The sequence below is a fragment of the Abrus precatorius genome, unplaced genomic scaffold (genome assembly GCF_003935025.1).
Source record: "Abrus precatorius isolate BTA unplaced genomic scaffold, Abrus_2018 Scaffold4, whole genome shotgun sequence".
Classification (NCBI taxonomy): domain Eukaryota; kingdom Viridiplantae; phylum Streptophyta; class Magnoliopsida; order Fabales; family Fabaceae; genus Abrus; species Abrus precatorius.
The window spans coordinates 2924002-2946078 of record NW_020874384.1 but is presented as its reverse complement, the minus strand read 5'-3'; the positions used below and the strand labels follow the sequence as shown (position 1 = coordinate 2946078).

General features: G+C 28.2%; 1 protein-coding gene across 1 annotated transcript; it reads left to right on the top strand.

Moving 5' to 3' along the window:
• The first annotated feature begins 16032 nt into the window (after window positions 1-16032).
• Window positions 16033-21456, top strand: LOC113864337 (phosphatidylinositol/phosphatidylcholine transfer protein SFH8-like). The gene is made up of 14 exons (XM_027497941.1): window positions 16033-16376; window positions 16482-16785; window positions 16877-16976; window positions 17088-17354; window positions 17439-17516; window positions 17657-17758; window positions 17856-17905; window positions 18039-18138; window positions 18237-18335; window positions 18457-18570; window positions 18858-18996; window positions 19764-20161; window positions 20940-21014; window positions 21111-21456. Exons 1-14 carry the CDS (start codon window positions 16343-16345, stop codon window positions 21126-21128), a joined length of 1878 nt encoding a protein of 625 aa, XP_027353742.1. The 5' UTR covers window positions 16033-16342; the 3' UTR covers window positions 21129-21456.
• Window positions 21457-22077: the final 621 nt, after the last annotated feature.

Genomic DNA, 22077 nt, shown 5'->3' with positions numbered 1-22077 from the left:
AGAGAGAAGAGACTACGAGAGAAGACACCACAAGGGTCCATAGACAGCTGGGAACCAACAATCACTGAAAATGCATCATCATATTTCAAGATACTTCCAAAAGTAACATCACACTCTCACACTCCCAAACAGAACAGTTTGCGGGAAGGAGTATGTATCCACCAACATCAGATATGTATTTTAAAACATACAAATATAGATTCTTTATAATCATTAAATAACAAATAATGTTTATGATTTTACTATTTTCATAATGTATCGTGTGTTCACCTTTTTAATTAATAATTAGTAACTTCATTTTAAAATATTTGACGCTTTAAAACTTTACATAAGATTTGAGAATTAATAATTTGTCTAAATTCTAAAGAAAAAAAATAAATCATGATATTAATAAATCATGAAACTGGGTATTATGTATATATATATATATATATAAATCATAAACACCAATACTAAATCATTTAAAGAAAATGTGAAAGAAAAATGAGGTTAAAAAATAACAACAATAATAATATTTTATTAATATTTTAAAGGGATAAATAGTTTTAAACAAACAGTTACAGTAACAATTATTACGTAAATATAAACGACAGTACATATAATTTATTTATAAATATATAAATGATTAAGATGCAAAAAATAGTTTAATGTAAAATTAAAAAAAAATTAAAATAATAGAATTTATGATTGAATAGAAACTTTAATAGAAAAAGTTGATTTCGTTATTTTAAATGTAAAATTTTAAAAAAATAAGTTTCAATTTTAAGTTTTAAAAAATATTTAATAACTTAAGAATATTATGAAAAAAGAGCTAAATAATAGTGATTAAATTGTGTGTTTTGTAAAAAAAATAAAATTGACAAGCAACATTATTCTCTGGAATAAAAAAAAAATTATCATAAAAAGTAAACTATTTAATTTTATTTTTTTACATAATTTATTTACTTAAATTTTAGAAAATCATAATATTGCAACTGAAATTATTCTGGCAGGTAAGCTGGGCTAAGTAACTTGTTCCATCTTTTTCACTTGTCCCCCACAGAGTGAAAAGGCTATCTGATAAGACAATGAGTTGGCGGACGAAATAAATGACCTCCCAAAAATCTTTATTTCCCAGGATTCATTTTCAGAGAGTGAAGGGGGTATTACTGTACTTTGGAAATCTTTTATTCAATTTTTAAACCTATCTTAAATACTTTAAAACATAAAAAAAAATATAAATTGTTATTTTTAATATGTATATTTTAAGTGATATTCGAAATAGAAAATAAATATTATTTGTATTTTTATACTGCAAGCAATATTTACATTATTAAACAATATTTTTGACTTTGTTAATTAAGATGTTGGGGATATTTGTGAATAATATTCTTGTGCCTGAAATGAATCTTTATAGTTTATAGGGTATGGTCAGTGCTAAATTTTTATTTTATTTTTACACTGTGCTAGATTCAATGAACTAACTATTTTTCGTCTTTAGGATAAAATTATCTTACAACTAACTTATTGTGCAGTGTATCTCGACAGCGCCGATTTTTATTTTTATTTTATCTTTCTTAAATATTCAAATATATAAAATAATTCCCGTAAAGAATGATTAGAAAAAGAATTGAAGTGCCATCCATTATGAATAATTGTTCGTGTATAATATATAAGTTGAAAGTGTCATTAATTACTAAAATTAAAAAATTCTAAGAATGGGAACTGTAAAACAAATCACGATCGCATTGCAAAATATCAGCATATTCCCAGGCATCGTCTTCAAACGTGACATTTTTGTAGTTTAATTCCAAAGCTAAGATCCATCTTTGCCATCATTAGTTTCAAGCGATGGAGATCACACACCTGCCAAGCGAGTTGCTTTCTCATTAATAAAACGTCATTTTATATTATTTAGTGTCGTTCGCGCTCTACATCATCGATTTTTTCTTCATACTGCATCATCAATATTAATCTTTCATTCCTCACCACATTTTTATATCACTTTTCTCACATTTCACGAAACACACAACTTTTAACATTTTTAATTTTTCATTTAAAAAATTAAAATTATAAGAATATACATAAGACTGCTGTGTGCAGTGCCGCAAACAAAAGTGTGTCGCTCATTTTTTTCACCGCTCCAACTGCAAGTGGAAGAGGGGAAAACTTTAACTCACGGATCCCTATGACGCGTAAGTCCACGCGCACCTCCACCAAGAGAGATGAGGAAATGAGGGTTCTACGTGCTGCGCGTGACGGTTCCGGCACTGACCTCGATAGTCATGTCTGGTGGCGAGGAAGTGTCGTTATCATCCACTTGCAGGAGAAGCGCTTGCACAACACAGACGGTTTGGGTGTGGGCAGTGTTGAGTACGCGCTGGTAAACATAGGCCGAGCAATGTTCTGACACGATCACTTTTTTAAGTTCACAAATTGCTCCAAATAAATAAATGTAGGGTGGGATAGGATGTAGCCTCGGTTGGTGTGGCCTACCAATTAAATCTCGCTTTTGAGATTCGGGCCCCACCATCTTCCCCTTCATCATTGCATTCCCCATTTTAACCTTCACTACTGCATTTACCCCCTTCCCCCACTTGTCTTTATTTCCTTTTTTCCTAAAACAAATCATTATAATTAGTATTTTTAATTAAATTTTTATTTTGATAATATACATAATAAAAATCAATATTTAAATTTCACATATTAATATTTAAAAATAATATTTTAATTTTTATTAAAATTTACTGATAATATTCATGATATTGTATATAAATTGTTTATTTAAAAATATTAATTACCTTCAATTTTTCTGTAAAAATAATTATTAATTTTAAAAAAATATTCAGATAAATAATTATTTTTACTATATGTTAATTATTATTTCATTTTATATTTTTATTTATCGTAAAAATTATACTGGTAAAAAAATTATTATTTATATAAATAAATATATTTAATTATTTAATATATAAGACATCAATTAATTAAATAAATATTTATGATATAAATTTATAATACATAACTACTTTTTATTAGCATTAATAAAGTAAATATTTTTTATAAATAAGACAAAATAATAATTTTTATATGTATTTAAGGGTAAAAATCAGTAATAAAAAAATTATTACAAATTATATAATTCAAAATTATTATATATTAAAATTTTTAATAAAATTTTATGATACATAAATTTTTAAGAATTCTTATATTTGATTATTTCAAATATTGCCAGTGTATTAAAGTTTTCCTAAACTTAAAAATACAGAGTACGTACATGATATAATATACGACGGTATGTTATAATTTTAATAAAAGACGTTTGGTTTTCATTAAAATTAGAAAAGAAATCGTGAACATTATCTTTCCATCGAATTAATTGTTAGAAATATTTTATAGAAAATATTTATAAAAAAAACATTTACAACATTGTAGGATTATCTCGTCTAACAATTTATTTATATATAGAATTTAAATCTGAAAATTTACTGGAAGAAAATTAAATACATTTAATATTAATAAATAGTCCATTTGTCTTCAAAACAGTGAGAATTAAATTTTAGAAAGAAATATAAATTAAATTGATTAGAAAAATAAGTCTAATTTACTATTTTGTCTTTTTATGCCGCAGAGAAGGAGATTCCTTTCTCATTTGCACATCCCTCTCGTGAAGAGGTTGACTATCAAGCCCACAGGTCCAGGCCCCACGTTAAAGGCATGCCACGACACCGAATTGGCAACATATAACACCTGCTCAACACTTGGGTTTCCATTTTACTGATTCATCAATTTCAAATTATCTCCTATTTTCATTCATCTTAAATATTTTCTTTCATATGTATAATAACAGTATTTGATTGTACCTATTAATGATATTATCATCTATTGGAATTTTTAAAAAGTTGTATAAGCATGCATTTTCAACTAAAATAAAAATGAGATGTTTTATCGCATTAAATATTGTATTGTTTCTTAATGTTATAACAGCAACATTAACCTAACAAAAATATCATTTAAGAAATAATGTAATTTGTAGATAAGTAGCTGAAGTAGATAATTGATTTAATTTGATACGGAAATTTACGAGACATGTGTCATAAAAAAAATAGTTATATGAAAAGAAAAGCATAAAATTATAAAGAATAATAATTTAAATTTTTAATATATAAATAAAAGTTAATTTATATTATTGAAATTATAAACAATTAATAAAGAGTATAAATAGATAATACATCTCATCTCGCTTTATTTATATTATAAAAAAGGACATTATAACAGAAAGACATTTCTTATTTGTTTGGTGTATGAAATAAAATATAAGAAATTGAGAGTTGGGATTGGAATGAACATTAGATTTAAAATTATAATATTTTAAATTATAGTCATAATTTCAAGGGTTAATCTCATAAAATTATACTATAATTAAAATTGATTATTCATAATGTTTACATTCTATCTTTTGAATCACGATTTTTTATTTTACTCTCACACTGTTATTAACACTATTTTCTTTTATATAATTTATATTTTTTTAATGTATATATATATTAAGTGCATAATTTATTACAGAAAGTGAAAGTATGTAAATTTATTGTTTTAATAAAGTTTAAAATAAGGATTCCTGCCTTGCCAAAAAAAATTGAGTAAAATAATAAGTTAATGCATATCAGAGTAAATATGTCTAAATTTGACGTCTTCAAAAGTTGTAATGTTGGTATAACTTTAAAAATCAAATAAAGTTAAATAATGTATAGTTTAGATAAACTTGTATAAAAAATTTAGAAATAATTTATTATTTTTAATTATTAAAAATTCTCTCATTTAACTTCTCTAAAATTTGAGATAAATTATTTTTAATTTATAAAAAAATATTTATATTTTAATTATTTTATATATTTTTAAAAAATTAACCAAATGACTCAAATAATCTAATAAACTTACTAAATATGCAATATAGAAGTTATTTGAGAATTATCTAAAATATATTTGAAGCAACACCTTTACAAAATTTTGTGCCACCGCTTTGAAATAAAATACAAGACAAATACGATGAGCAGACGCCACGAACCAAGAATCAATACAGCAAAGAAGAATAAAAAAACGGAAACATTACATTACGCGACATTATGTTCATAAAAAAAAAGAGTAAAAGATATTGACATTATTACACCACATCTCTGAAAAATAGTTGTATAATTGACAGATACTGTACAACAACTTCATGCTCTTAACAAAGGTTCAAGATGTTCTTATCCAATTGCCTTGAGCCTAATCGTTTAAGTCTCAACGTTCTACTTCTTCACACTTGGATTGTGAATCTGAGAAGACTCGTGAAAAAAGTGTTACACTGTTCAAAGTGTAAGTCCTACTTTTTGTGTTAAGGACTGAACATAATTCTTAAGTGATTAGAGAATGAATTAAGATAATTCTATTTATGTGTTTTTTTTTTCATCGTTATCTCTATTATTTTCATTATCTAACCTCAGAGAATTGTTTTGTGAAAAACAAGTGTTTATAAAATGATTTAAAACTTATTTTTGAAAAAACCTATGTTCCAAGGTATTGTCTAAAACTTTAATTTTCAAACTTCAGGTAGTTATACTGTCTTGTCGTGTTAAAGTTGCTTGAATGGTTAAATGCTTAACTTTGCGAATTAGCCAATACCTTTAGAAACATAATTCAACCTCATTATTTTATTTCCTTACATGTTTTTCAATATTTTTAAATTAATTTACATTATATTAATTCGAAATAGTTTATATAAACAAGTTTTTTTTTTCTGAGAAAGTTCATTAAATTGGCTAAGAATTTAATCTAAACCAAATTTGTACTCAGTATTTTTAAAAATAATGAAACTTAATTTATAATCATTAAAGACTTGACATACTGAGTTAAAAAGATAGGGCAAGAAAGTGAGAAAAAAAATATTGATCATATAATAATTTAAAGTTACATAATAATTTTAAAAAATTTACACGAATTTCATATTTTGATTTTAACAATTTTACAATAAAAATTTAGTTATAAATATTTACTTGTATCCAATTTCAATGCTCCATCGAGCCAAATATTCGCCCACCAAAATCCCTGTGAATGAATAAACAATGATACATATACATACAAGGTGTTAGCCAGCTCATTCTAACTTCATCTTCTTATTTCTTATAGCAAGTTTGGTCATAAGATAAAATCATTTTTAAAAAAAGTTTGGTCATAAAATAATTGGTAAAAATATTATAAACCAATACTTTAGTTTATTTAAAGTTAGAGTCGTTTTAACTGATGTCCTAAAAAGTATATCTTATAAAATAGTTTTCAATGAAAAGATTTCACTGGATTTCCTCAATCACACACGTGTTAGCATTTGAAAATTTCGTTTTACTCTGGCGCATCACAACACATCGAACACACAAAATAAAAGAAAACCAAATTAAGAAAGGGACTAGCGTTACCACATTAAAATTCCGTTTGAAAACTGGCCCGGACATGTTTTTATGGAAATTGAAAGACCGAAAACTGTGCATCAATAACACGGAGCACTAAAGAGAGTGACCATAACATCATTGTCGAGAACATAGAATTGCCACTTTGTTTGACAAATTGTCCCGAACATGTTGTTTTTAGATTTGGTACAATGTATTAGATGCAATAATATTTCGTTTCAGCAAATCACCATTGCCTTCATTGATAAGAAAAGCGTGTATATATAGATATGGGTGGTTGCGGTAGATCGGAAAGTGAAAGCCAAGATTGACCCTTCTTTCTTCTCTATGATCTTTTCCCCCTCTACAATACCATGGTCCACTTTTTTCATTCTACATTTTTAATTAGCATATCTATGATCTTCAACTTATGGAGTTTGAGTAGATATTATGAATTGAAAGAAAATTTACCAAGATGTATGACACAGAGACATTGAGAGGAAAGAAAATGAAGATATGTATTGGCTGTACAGTCACTATATAAAAAACATTGGAACAGTTACTGCGTCATTGTCTTGAAAGTTTAAATTCCACTCAGCATTGGAAGAATGGTGACGTGTAGATTGGAAGCGACCCAAGATTTTAGTGGAAAGAAAAAGAGAAAACAGGAATAAGCAATTGAAGGAAATGGGAAAACAGCAACGTAATTTGTATAGGTAGATTGAACCAATACGACATGGCATTATGGCAATCATTGTATATGGTTTTTGAGAGTTAGCTGAGTCTACTTAGATTAAGCCAAATGTTCGTTTTTGGGGTTAGAATACAAGCTTGAGATTATTGGAGAACCACATTAAGTGCCATTCAATCAGGGCTCTTAATTGGTGTGTATATATAAGATGATCTAAACAAAATAAAAATAACATGATATTTTGTGAATAAATTATTAGTAGCAATAAACTGATTAAATCTCCACCACCAGATGTTACTATTTATTAGTTTGAGTCAATGGTGATAGAGACATCTATGAAAACCTCGTGTGTGTAGAGCTCGTACAGGTAGCTTGATTCCATGTACACTAGTCAATAAATGAGTGATCGGTGATATTTGTCAATTTTATAATTACAAACTCATCTCAAATTTCCAGATTTGTTGATTAGGATTTAGATTTTAAAGAAATAATACATATTATGTAAAAGTGCGTGAATATATATTTAGATTTATCAAGTAATATTTATTTAGATGTGTCTTGCATACATTATTCTTTTCACAATTATTATTTTACTTTAAAAATACTCTGTATTTGATAAATGATATATAGATTAATTTTTCATAACATGGTTAAACCTTTAAGTAAGAGACTCTTCTAAATATTATTTTATCGCATTTAAAAATCTTGAAATTGAACTCAATGTACATAAAGAAATATGACTACACTTTATCACAAAATAAAAACTCTGAAATTGCCCCAAAAAAAGGCTTGAATTAAAGAAACAGTTTGTGTATATGCAATTAAATGTTTAGTACAATTATATTTCATTACGGGGCTAAATGAGCTAAATAGATGTGAACTACTGAAAAGAAAAATTTGTATTCCTCTAATTTTAAAATTATTTTTATTTATCTGTTTATTTAAAAATTAGAAGATTATATTAATTATTATATTTATAACTAATTCTTTATTTTTGTTTAAATGACGAAAACTTAATAATAAATATCATATCAAGAAATTCAAAATAAATTTAATATATATATTTTTTGTATGTATCTATTATATTTCTCATCCATTTTTTTAAGTATTTTTCATACTTACGAATATAAATTAATTTGATTAACATGTTTAAGAAATATATTTTTTATTAATTGTATTGAATTTTGTGGATGAAAATAATCTTAATAAAAAAAAACTAACTAAAGTTTCATAATCAACACATTTTTTTCTTGTAAATAGACAGTTAAAATACAAGAAGAGGAACTACATAAGATGCTAGGCATAAGGAAAGTGATCTATTTACCGCTAAATTCTAAAAATTCTAAATAATTTAACATATATTTAATAATAATTATTTATATTCTACACTAAAAATATGTAAAAATCAAGAACGAAGTAGTATATTAAGAAAAATGTTAATAACATATTTTTTAATATATCATTTATTATTAATTAAAATTTATTAAAACTAAAAAAATAATTTATAAATTAAAATTAAAATTATATAATTTATATATTTTTAATAAAATTTAATTAAATAATAAAATATATTATTTATTATTAATCTTGGTTATTGTATACTAAACATTGTGTGAACTACAGTCAGTTAAGTGGGGTCACGGTCAAAGCTTTCAGCACCGACTACCAAGTAGTCAAGTACCGACCACTCGTGAGTCGTATCGAGTTCAATTCTACTACTAAATTTTAGTAAATCATCAACTTTGTCTTTAAAATTAATACATGTATTCATCAATTACGTATAATAATTTAAATATGATAAATATAAAATAAAATTATAGAAATATGATGATTTTTGCAAAACTATGTAAATGCGATATTTCAAAAAATGTCATTGACGATTTTTCCATAAAATAGAAAAAAATCTACAATTTGAAAGATATTGTAAACGTGACATTAAGATCTCTAAACGTTATCAATGATCTTTGACCTAATAAAATACCTGCAATTGACCACTGTTGTAGCAGTTATATTTACAAACTTTTAATATATTTTATTATTTTATAATTTTTTATTAAATAAAATTACAAATTAATTTATCTATAATTTTTGGACACACAATTATAAATCATCACCTCTACTAATTATTCAAAACTAAGTATGCTAAAAGTACTGCACATTATTGTAGTGAATATATATATAATAAAAAAATTTATTTTATAATTTTTTATCTTTTTTTTTTCAAGTTGATTTTACATAATAATTTGATGAAAGATCCTCTTTAACCCATAATTATACGTCTGACAAAGCTTTGATTGGTCATGATCTTAAGTTGTTGAAATAAAACAAACGAAAAACAGTTATCAGCTCTCTCCAATGGACTAATGGTTATGAGTTGAAAGGACAGACAATGAAAATGCTACAAACCAAAACTATTGAACTTAGGGTACGTTTGCTTACATTTTTAAACAGATTTTTTTAAAATTAAAAATATATGTAATTTTAATTAAAAAAATATTTTTAAAAATACAAATAAACATACTCTTAATATTTTAAAGGAACATTATTCGCTTTAATCAATTAAGTTGTAAAATTTATTCTTTAAAGTTATTTATGGATTCAAACTATGTAATTTTATGGATTCACATTATTCATTGAAGGCCCTTCAATTCACATTTATAGGCTTAATCTCTTTAATATTTAGTTTTTTTTAATTTAATACTTTAAAATTATGTATTAATTATTTAATATTTAATAAATTATATATCTTTTTAATTAATGACAAAGTGCTCCTTTTACTTTAAAATAAATCGACATTTTATCATATTAAAATTCTTTTAAGTTTTGAATATTTATAATCTGTATGTTTTAATTTATTTTTTATTAATAAATTGAATTCTCTTAAATAGTTTATAAATTTATATTGTTTATTTTTTTAGTTTATAAATATGTGCATAATGCACAAAAATGACAAAATACTCTAATATAGGGGAGTTTTTTTGGTGAGTGATGGCTGAGAGATAGTGGATATAACTGTGCATTGTGTCATTCATTTGCCCACAAAAAGAAATGGATTCTAAAGGGCGTGTTTTTTGTTTGAATGTTTAGATTCGGGCCCCAGTTCGTCACTGTCTAAAAATAGGCCATTTTTTCACCGCTAAGGTTTGCTTTTGGTCCACACGATGAAGTTTGTAAGAGGTATTGGAACTTGTTTTTTTCTTGGATTAGACTTACATCTAGAATAGGGACAAATTTATAACTTTAAGATTACATTATAATTTTAGTTTTTATACTTAATACGCATTTTTAATTATTCCTTATATAAAAATATGTAATAATTTATTTTTTATGAGTAAATATTTTTATATTAATACTTGTTAAAAATATATTAACTATGTTCGATAATAAAGACTAAAACTTAAATATCAACTAGACATTAATTTATAAATAAGTATCGTATCTTCAAGTTTTTAAAAATTATAAAATTTTGAAAAAATAAAATTTTTATCATTAAACAAACTTATATCTAGTAAATTTTCTTTTAAAAATATTTTATAAAAATTAATATAAAGTAAGAATTATGATAAAAATATTGATAATGATACTTTATTCATTTAATTGAATGTATATTAAAAGATAAATATATAAAATAAAAAATTATTAATTTAAATTTTTGGGTTGAGTGTTATTAATTTTGTATTAAAAATATGATTATTGGCTAATACAAAATTTTACTTTATTTTTTAGAATTGTGTTAATTTTAGCTCTTTAAGTTGAGTTTAAACATTTAAAAGTAGAAAAAATATTATTAAAAATAATGCATTATATTAAAGTTATAAAAGTATAAATAAAAATTTTTCATTTTAATTTTTTTATTATAATTGGTTGCTTAAATTTATTTTTAAGAATTAAAATTAACATACGTTTATTTTATATTTTTTCCTTACCTTCAAATGAATAAATAAAATATAGCATTAAATTTTTTATAATTTTTATTGCATATTAATATCTATAGATTATTTTAAAAATAATTTTTATAAGAAAGAAAATATTTACTATTTCTTATATATGAAACTAAACTTAAAATAAATTTAACTAATTCTAAATTGTAATTTGATTATTAAAATGTCCCTCTTAAAAATTAAGTTATAATATATTTACAAACATAATCTCATACGTATAAGTGTGGAGAGTTAGAGACTAAATCATAAGACGGGGAATAAAATACTCAAGCTAAATAGTTAGAAAAAAAAATGTGAGTTTAAATTAAAGACAATGTACTTACTATTATTATTCAATAATACATTTTATACATAACGTCAAATTGGATCAAAGGCTTATCCACTAAACAATTATATTTAAGTAGTACTAGTATTGAGTGTGTGAAAATTATAAAAATTAAAAAATTTAATTGTATAGTATAAACCTAAAACAAATTAATGGCTCATAGATTCAAAGTATTATAAATTTTCAGGGTGAATTATCTATTCAACATCACATTCCTCAAAACATTAACCGGATTGCAAGATATTGGGACCAAACACCCGAGTGGGAAAGGAAGCCCAGTGGGCCTTTGCTATTTTTCGTATTTCTTATTTAAGCCCATGACAAGGGAGGAACGAAGCCTGTTACTTGCCGGGCTTGAAACGTCTTAGATTCTTTAATCCCCATAAAGGACCCAAAACGAAAATAACATAAGACAGGGCTTGAAACATGTTACATTAACTTCTCAAACAATTTTACATTTTTTACAAAAAAGAAAAGGACAATTTGTTTATGTGGTAGACAAAAACTTACATAAACGGTGATATCATATAGGTAGTGTTTTGCCGTAATTGGCCTATTAAAATGATTATATTCTCACACATTTTATCTAAACAATCGTTATCAAGTGAGTGAGATGATGAACTTTTTGGCATGGTGGAGTTGATGGTGACAGAACATAATATATGGGAATGGGGCAGAACAGCACAAATCAGATGATATGAACATATCATATGGTAATGGGAGATCTTCATGAAACCCCTGACAGTTCTCAAGTTTGTTGCCCAAAGATGCAATGTTGCTTTCTGCCATTTTTTAGGCACTGCCACTGCCAATTTTTCACCACTGACCATTTTGTTTTACTTTCAAAACAAGTTTCTCTGCACTTCTATCACGGGTCCTGCATTCACTTTGGTAACTGGTAATCCATATTAATCACTAATCAGAGTTATGCATATACTACTAATTTGAGGTGAGGTTATCATAAGCAATGTCATTAAAATTTTCTATTGTAATTGAAAAAAGTTATTGAACTTTTTATTTCAGAAAATATACCTACATTTAATTATATTATCCATTTTTACATCTTATGTTAAATATTTGACTCGTTAATTAAAAATCAACTTTCTTTTGTATATTATTCCTTATCCCTAATTATCATTTTGTGATATATATTTTATAACTTTTATATCAAATCAATTCGGTTTTTAATTAATCATAGAAGTAAAAGAGTTTTACACATAATTCAGATGATCTTGATTGTGGAGACGTAATATGCAAACCTGTATCAAGTGAGGGACATGGAAACATTTTATTAGCAGTGCTGTCGGCTTTAAAACATTGTCTCGAACTGGTATAGGACTTGAGCTTCAGGATGGTTTTTGTCATGAAACGCTAACCAAAGATTTCATCATCATGCAACCGTGTTTGTTCACATAAGTTGGAGGGTGAAGTTGTGAACCTCGCTCATTTAAGATGTTCCTGTCATGCCAATGCACATATATGTTGACTCTCTGCTTAGTGAATGCAAGTCAAGTTGATGTAAAATGATGTTTTTTGCATTGTAACATGATTTATATATATAATTTGATGTTGGGTATTTTTAATTTATATTAAAATTTATGTTTGAACGAACATAGTAAATTGTAACTTTTGCGTTGAGTTGACAATTTTATACTGATTTTTATTACTTATTTACTTTTAAAATACAAGTTTCCAAACATAGACCACGTTATTTTAAATTTGCTTTCAAACAAAATTAATTCTAAATAATCAAATTCATTCTAAATCAAGTTTAGAAACATTCACTCAAACATACAATAAAAGAGTCAAATGATTAAGGACTATGATGTCAAATCTATTTAAATATATTAAAACGTAATTTAACGTGTTTTTATTTAATTAATAAATACAGATTCATTTAACTTATTTTCAGCACTCTATTTTCATTTTTTTGTAAATCATACAAGAGAAAAAAAAAACCCCAACCAATAAGGATTTATTTAACATATCTCATAGGTTAATTAATCAATTTTAAGCTGACTAACGAATTTTTATAATAAAAAATTTGATATAGTTTTACAATTAAAAAAAATAACATATTAAGAATGATTTTGGATAAGCTAAAATAAAAATTTAATGAAATATGATCTTTAATAAAAATTGTTATTTATAACTAAAAAAATTAGCTAGAATATGGGTGTTGGGCTTGATGATGGTATTGTTTGAGATAAGAGTGCTTAGAAGTTAATATGTTACTCTCAATGAACATGAATAAGCGCATTCATCATCATGCACCTGCGGTGGTTGACAAGCCAAGCTCACCCAACCAATGCGCGTGCAGTGAACGGAGTTAGACATATTCACGAAGTCCAATTAACCACAGCTTCAAAAGAAATAACGCGCGCGCGTGTATAATATATATAGAGACTATTTTTTAACCCATAAAAAAGATTCGTTAAATAAGAACGAGTTAGTTAAGTAATTATAGTACAAGTGAAAATAATTTCTAATTTTAGACTAGATATATCTATTTGTTGTTGTTGTGATTTGACCCTATTCATTAATAATGTTCTGGTGTGTCTATTATACAGCTCTTTGACTTTTTAAGTTTGTCATCTTAAAAATCAAGGAAAAGTCAAATATTTTTCTAATAATACTCACATTTATTAGTTTCTTATATAAATATTTTTAAAGTATACTTAAAAATGCACTGATAATATAAATCTTTTATCAAGTCATCTAATTTTAATATTTTTCTATAGAAGCAAAGTTGACTATCATAATAATTAAATTAAAAAGTATACTTATCATATATTTTAATTAGTTAATACCATAAAAATATTTACATTAATTTTGTATTAAAATCAAAATCATATTCAAATGTATTTACATTTATATTCTAATTATTTTGATAAAGATATTTTAGTAAAAAAATCATAATATCCTACTAATTATATAATTAATAATATTTTAAAGGAGTATATATTATTTTAAAAAGACAAATAATACGAAAGAAAGGGGTATAGCCACTTCCACCAAAATTAATGGATTTTGCAGGTGAATTTAATGTACGTTCATTAAAGAAAATAGAATAACGAAAGATATTTTAAGAATAAAAATGTCTATTCACCGCAGGTAAGTTATTTAATTAGACTCGGTTAATGCAAAAATATATAAAATTAGTTAAAGTATCTTATAATGGCACGAGGGAAAATAGAAGATGACACCATAAAAACATTGGACGTAGAACGTTTATAATAATTAGCAATGATTAAGCAAAATGATGATTTAGGGGCAGATGAGACATGCATCATCTCATGCGGGAATACTTCCATTCATTGCTGTTGTTTTAAGCATTTATCAAATATCAATTATCATTAAAAAAAAATAAAAGACGTTGCCCAATCAAAGGGGCAAAGACAAAAAAAAGTTGCTAGTTCTTTGGCAGAGAGCATAAAGTATCAATTTGTCACCACCAAGACAGGTTACTTACTTTGTTATTAAATTTTGCAAATTTTTTTCTTTACTTTTAATTTTCCTTCTAGAACATAGGGACTGATCATTGAAGTATATATTATAAATAAGAATTTTCTATTTAGAAAATAAATTATATAAAATTATTTTTCTTTTATAATTTTGTAAATTTTAAGAATAGAATTGGTTAAAAACGAAATACAAATTATAATTTTTTAATACAATAATTTTAAATTACTCCAAGACAAGTTTGAAATTTTTTTAAGTTATATCATAATTCCTCAAGTCAAACATGCTTAACTTTCAAATTATTAAGTAATAAGCTACTAAAAAAATATTTTATTATTATTGATAATATTAATAAATTTTTTAAAACTGTACTCAATTGTATAGTTTTATACATATACAATATTTGAATAACTCTCATCCTAATGTATAATTAATTTATTTATGTGTTTCTTTGGTTAGTATTATTTTAAAATAAATATTCTTTTATTATTTTGATGCTTACTATTTAGAATTATGGAGTTAAATATTTTTATAAAATTATTATTATATATGAATATTTATAAAAATTTTAGTTTGTTTATTAAATGGTGTTTATATTTATTTTAAAATAAAATATCTATGCATAGTAGGAAATATCAAGTTAGTTAAATGAAACAGCGAAAGTAATACATGAACACACGTTAAATTCAAAAGAGAAAAAACAGAGAATAACAAAGAGGGTCAACATCGAACCACAATTGTAATGCAACCAAAAGGAAAAATAAACAAACACTGGCGGGTCCAATTACGGATGTTTCATATGGACTTTGCCATTCTTTTCGGCGATGATTTTGCCCTTTTCTTTTTTGAGACAATCCAGCTTCTCCGACTCATTCTTAATCATAAAATAGTTTAAATTAAAACACTTGATAAAACAAAAATGAATTTATTATTTTTAACTTTTAAATTTGAATATAAAAATATGAAATTAGTGAATAAAAAATATAAAATAGAATTATTTGTATTCGTCTTAATAATTAATTTGATAAATTTTTAAGAAGATGGGAATGAAATAACTGAGGGATGATGAGAGAGTAATGATTAAGAGAAATGGAAGGAAAGCTTGTTATAGAAGAGAATAATGATGTTATTTTCTGGTCAGAGGTCAAGAAGGATAGGGTATAGAGTAGGAAGTAGTGAATAGGGCTGCTAGCTCTAGCTGACCAAATCATTCAGCCGTTTCCAACTGTCCTACCACCGCCACGTGTCGGTTTCTCTGAAGAGAAAAGCAACATTCCGTGAATTATGAAGATAGGGTGAGATCCGCGGTGGAAACCGGAAAAGTAAAATACTAACAGCAGAAGCAGAGACAGAGCAGTGTCGGAGTGAAACATCCATTCTTCTCGTGATTCCCCAACATTCTCTTATTTTTTCAGCTCCACGCGCCCCTCCCACTCTCCCACGCGCTCCCTTCTTCCTCCATTCTTAGGGTTTTCTTATCTCTGAATGTGGCTTCGCTCCCACATTCACCCTCCTTAGCACAATGTCAGGCCCACTCGACCGTTTCGCTAGACCTTGTTAGTTCCTCTCTCTCTCTCTCTCTGTGTGTGTCACTCTTGTTGCTGTTACTGTTCTCTTCTTCTTTTGGTTTTCGCTCACGCGTTTCGTTTCGATTGTGGCAGGTTTTGAGGGGTTTTCAGGGAGTGATGAGAAGAAGGAAAGGAGATCTGATTTTGAGAACTCCGAGGATGAAAGGAGAACCAGAATTGGATCTCTCAAGAAGAAAGCGCTGAATGCGTCTTCCAAGTTCAAGCATTCGCTGAAAAAGAAGAGTAGTAGGAGAAAAAGCGATGGTCGTGTTAGTTCTGTTTCCATTGAGGATGTTCGTGACGTTGAGGAGTTGCAGGCCGTTGATGCCTTTCGCCAATCCTTGATTATGGATGAACTGCTTCCTGAAAAACACGACGATTACCATATGATGTTGAGGTGCACTAAATTTCTGTTAAATTAAAATTTCTTTCATGATTTTGTGTTAATAAAGTTACTTATAGCTGTTTTTTTTTCCCGCATTTTGCAGGTTCCTGAAAGCGAGGAAGTTTGATATTGAAAAGGCAAAGCATATGTGGGCTGATATGCTACAATGGAGGAAGGAGTTTGGCGCTGACACTATTATGGAGGTAAAATATTGATGAAATTCGAATAATGTCTCTCTGCTTCTGCAGATTTAAATTTATGAAATTGTGTGACACTGTTGTGATCTTACGCTTGGTGTTTCATATTTGCATTAGGATTTTGAGTTCAAAGAAGTAAATGAAGTTGTGAGGTATTATCCACATGGTCATCACGGTGTTGATAAGGAGGGGAGACCTGTTTACATTGAAAGACTTGGGAAGGTGGACCCAAACAAACTTATGCAAGCTACGACCATGGATAGGTATGTAAAGTACCATGTACAGGAGTTTGAGAAAGCTTTTGCGATAAAGTTTCCTGCTTGCACAATTGCTGCTAAAAGGCACATAGATTCAAGCACCACAATCTTAGATGTTCAAGGCGTGGTATGTTGCCATTAACTATTCCATTGTGTTGCGTATGAATTCCCGTAATATACAAAAAAATTATGCTATAATGTCAAATTTTAGGGCCTTAAGAACTTTACAAAGTCTGCCCGGGATCTAATTATGCGATTGCAAAAGATTGACGGTGACAATTACCCTGAGGTGAGTAATATCTGTTCCTCTGTAATGTTGTTATGCCTCTTATTTTGATTTCATCAATTATAGAAATTTTTAAAGAAGAACATGTACTAAGGTCTCTGTGATTACTGATAATTTATTTATTTTTTCTTTTGTTAATACAGACTCTTTGCCAAATGTTTATTATAAATGCTGGCCCTGGGTTTAGGTTGCTCTGGAACACTGTCAAGTCTTTTCTTGATCCCAAAACAACTTCAAAGATTCATGTATGTAAAGACACAATATTCTAGCTGTCTAAGATTCTTTCTATAATGGTTTATGGGTGCTAACTTTTCTTGATGCCTCTTTGGAAATATTACCTAGGTTCTTGGAAACAAGTATCAAAGCAAATTGCTTGAAATAATTGATGCCAGGTACATAATGGTCCTATTTCTTACATGGAGCTGCTTCTCTTGTTTGTTAGATTTTTTTACCTATCAATCAATGTATTTTAGGTTTTAAGCATCACCCTTTAAAATGCCTAGTATTTTTGTCCACTTAATGAAGTGAGTTACCGGAATTTCTGGGAGGTACCTGTACCTGCGCAGATCAGGGTGGTTGCCTCAGATCTGATAAAGGGCCCTGGAAAAACCCTGAAATATTGAAGGTTATATACCGGCCTTGCCTCTTAATAAACTCAACAGGCATTCTACTCTATCAATTGTACTACATGCTAACTGTTAACTGCATGTGGACATTTTGCAGATGATTCTCAGTGGTGAAGCGCGACGGGCAAGGCAGGTAGTAAAAGTTTTAAATAGTGAAGGAAAGGTTATTGCATATGCCAAACCACGATACCCAATGGTAATGCATTGTGTGGCTTATTATTGCTTGAACTGAGAGGAGGCTGATTTGATTCCTCCGTATTTCTTCAGTGTCCATTTCATTGTGTAACTTTATTGATTGCATCAGCTTTTTCTTGCAGGTAAAAGGAAGTGACACATCCACAGCTGAATCAGGGTCTGAAGCTGAAGATATAGCTTCTCCCAAAGCAATGAAGAGTTACGCTCACATGAGGTTGACGCCTGTTCGTGAGGAAGTAAGCATTGACATTTTGATCTGTTAACTTGTTTTCACTAAAATGGAAGAAGTTTCGATTAATTAATTACTGGTTTTTTGTGCACTGCTCCTCGCCTGAGGAATTTTACTCTGCAAAATTTTATATGATCACTCTTACACCTAGTATTCTGTGAGTTTAATATGTAAGATCCAAAGTACTTGTGTTTAAATGATCAAAATATAATGCTTGTCAAGGAACTTGTTCTTAGGACTTGCCTTGCACTATCCCAAACACAAAAGTTATTTACATTTTGTGTTCATTGTCAGGCTAAGGTAGTTGGAAAGTCAAGCTATGCTGGTAGTTGTAACTTGGCTGGGTATGATGAATACGTTCCAATGGTGGACAAAGCTGTTGATGCTGGCTGGAAGAATCAAACATCATTCCAGAGGTCTCAAACTTCAAAAGGTTAGCAACTTTAAATTAGTATTGCTGTATATACCCTTTCCATGAATCTTCTCATGGTGCTTAATTGCTTATTTCCCAAAAAACAACACAGACTGTGGATGCTTTCTGTTCTAAATCTCAATTAAAATTCATTTCTTTATCAGCAGTGGCAGTAATTGTGCTTTAACTTTTGAGGAACATTTGGTGGCTGTAAATGTATTATGTCACGAGCTTTGGTCTACAATCTTATATCATAATATAAAATATTATATTAATTAAATCTTGAATTCTGGACCAATCGATGTTGGATTCTGATATTTTGATTTATGGATTTTGAAGGCATGAACTTTATTTTCTTGGAATGCTGATGCTCATGTTGTCAGTATGCTGTACACCATTCACTTATTGCACCATAAATAGCAATCTATCACCTTATTTTAAAACCTAATACTTTCAAATTTGAAAGTTGAATATTTTCAACAACTTGAAAAACCAGATAGTGTGAACTTCAACTTATGAAAATGGTGTATTACATCTGGTACACTTAAGAGTTTAAGCACTTGGAGTTAACCTAGTATTTGTGCTTTGCAATGCTTTAAGCACAAAAGACTTCTGTTTGCGGGAATTTGTTTGTGATGCTAACATGTCCAGAAGTCCTAGGCCTGCACCTCAAAGCTTTAAGCTTTAGGGAGAGCTAGTTCTTTGCTTGGTTTGTTGATAATTTGATATGATAATTGATGTACTTTTCTCTGGGTCCAAGGCTTATTCAATTAAAATTTCCATTATAGGAACACCTTCCCTCCTTGACACTCCTAAAACTCCTGAAGGGATTCGAGCTCGGGTCTGGGTAGCTCTGACTGTCTTCTTTTTGACCCTGTTCACTTTCTTCCGTTCAGTCGCATGCCGTGTGACCAAGAAACTTCTTGCAGTATCATGTAACGGTTATCAGAGCACTTCAGAACCAACCTTTGATACAGCAAACAATGAGAAACTTCCTTCCCCGACTCCAGCATATACAGAGGCAAATCTCCTTTCCTCCATGATGAAGAGGTTAGGTGAGCTTGAAGAGAAGGTCAACACACTCCAATCTAAGCCATCTGAAATGCCATATGAGAAAGAAGAATTGCTAAATGCTGCTGTTTGTCGGGTGGATGCCTTGGAAGCAGAGCTAATTGCAACTAAAAAGGTAGGATGCTATAATTTTGCATTTCCACTAATTTTTAAGAAACTGCAATCATGACTTGTGATTATACACTTTTGTGCATATTTATTACACTTAGGTATTTCCTTGCTGTCTTTTGTTCTTATTGTGTTTGTTATCTTCAAATTCAAAACTAAACCTGCCTTGATCCTGATAGCTGGGTACCTGGCTGCTCTGTGAATATAAAGATATGCACATTCGTAATGAATCAGTCCCATATTTTTCACATCTGATTTTATGTCGCATTCAGTGTTAAAAAGAATCTTGCAATCTGCATGCAATTGAGGTACAATATTTGTCGAAAGAATAAACCAAAGAAAGAGAAAAATCAATGATCTGCTTGCCTGTTACCTCTCAAAAGCCGGCCAAAGCTGGTTATTTTATGTGTTGGTTAGTAAATGAGTGTATTTTTTTGTGCTCACACTGATATTCTACTACAACAACGATAACGTTCAAGTCTTATCGCAGTAAGGTTGGCTTCACACTGATGTTCCACTAATGGTTATTAATAATTATGTTGGGATGTTGCAGAATTTTTAGACTTTCATTTTTGTAGAGTTTCACTTCCTGGTGAATTATGCAAATTGCTTGTAGCAGATATGTTTTGTTTTCTGCATGCATGTGTATATTTTTGCCCTACTTACGTTTGGGTGCATGTTCTAAATGTCATATTATGGCCATGGAGATGTGATGAATGCGTAGTTTCTTGTTTCCTTTCCTGAGTAATACTCTTACATTTGCACTTTACTGAGTTGTGTGATAGGCTCTTTATGAGGCGTTAATGAGGCAAGAAGAGCTGCTTGCTTACATTGATAGCCAAGAAGAAGCTAAGTTACGGGTAAGTTGTCACATGTATCTTTTGAACACAGTTGATACCTTTCATCATTTTTCTAATTTTTGATATTTCTTATTCCTTCATTCTGCTGCTTTTCAGAAGAAATTTTGCTGGTGAGTTTTGTTGCTGATAGACTCTCGAGGAGTTTTTTTGTTTTTTTCAAAATTATGGCATTTCTAGGAAAGTTGATCTTGCACATGATGTAAAATCTGAACAGTGATTTCTAGTTTACCGAGTAAACTAAAGAATTGTTTCAAACTTGTGTATAGCTAGAATGGCTTCTTTGCTGGCTTAAAAAACACCTTTGTTTGTGGTGTATAGCTAGAATGCCTTCTTGTTTTTGCTCTCGCCGCTTTTATTTGTATTTGGTGTGATTGTCTTTGTTGGCTGGATAAGTCTTTGTACTTCTGATCTCTCACAACTTGCATTGAAAATATTATTCTATATGGGAGGGATAGCGAGGTGAGGGGGGAACAAAGGTCAAAAGAACAATCTTGCAAAGGTGTTTAGGGAATCTGGCCGATCATTTCGGAGTAAACCTTAATAAATCCTTAGTCCCCCGAGCAATGTTAATTTAATTTTTTCAAATTAAAGTAATTGATTGTAAGGGGCGTATATATATATATATCTTTTTCAAGGGAGGTTAACAACACATTCTCTCACTAATTTTTTAATAATATACTATTAATTATTGATTGCAATTTTTTGAAAACTATAAGAGTATAAGAAAAATATATTAATTTAGAAGTTAGAAAGAGAAGTTCTCAAATGATTTTTATAGTTTTTAATAAATTTTAATTAATAGTTAAAGAGAGAATTAAAAAAATATTCGTTTGTCAAATAGATAGTTGTAGAGATTTACTAAAACTACTTGTTGTTTGTAGGCTGTTGTGATAAAGTTTGATTGTTAAGGGTTCGAATTTAGGATAAGAGGAGTGATTACTTAAAAAAAAAGGGGAAGATATAGCCTACGGGAATGCATGAGATACTTCAAAAAATTATCCTTGGAAATTAGAGTATGAAGAATAAATTGACAGGGAAATATGATTTTCCGGAACTACTACTG

Excerpts from the sequence above, each read along its gene's own strand:
- LOC113864337 (XM_027497941.1), top strand. The coding sequence starts at position 16,343 with ATGTCAGGCCCACTCGACCGTTTCGCTAGACCTT. Across the intron at positions 17,759-17,855 it reads AAACAACTTCAAAGATTCAT|GTTCTTGGAAACAAGTATCA; the intron begins GTATGTAAAGAC and ends AATATTACCTAG. Across the intron at positions 17,906-18,038 it reads CTTGAAATAATTGATGCCAG|TGAGTTACCGGAATTTCTGG; the intron begins GTACATAATGGT and ends CACTTAATGAAG.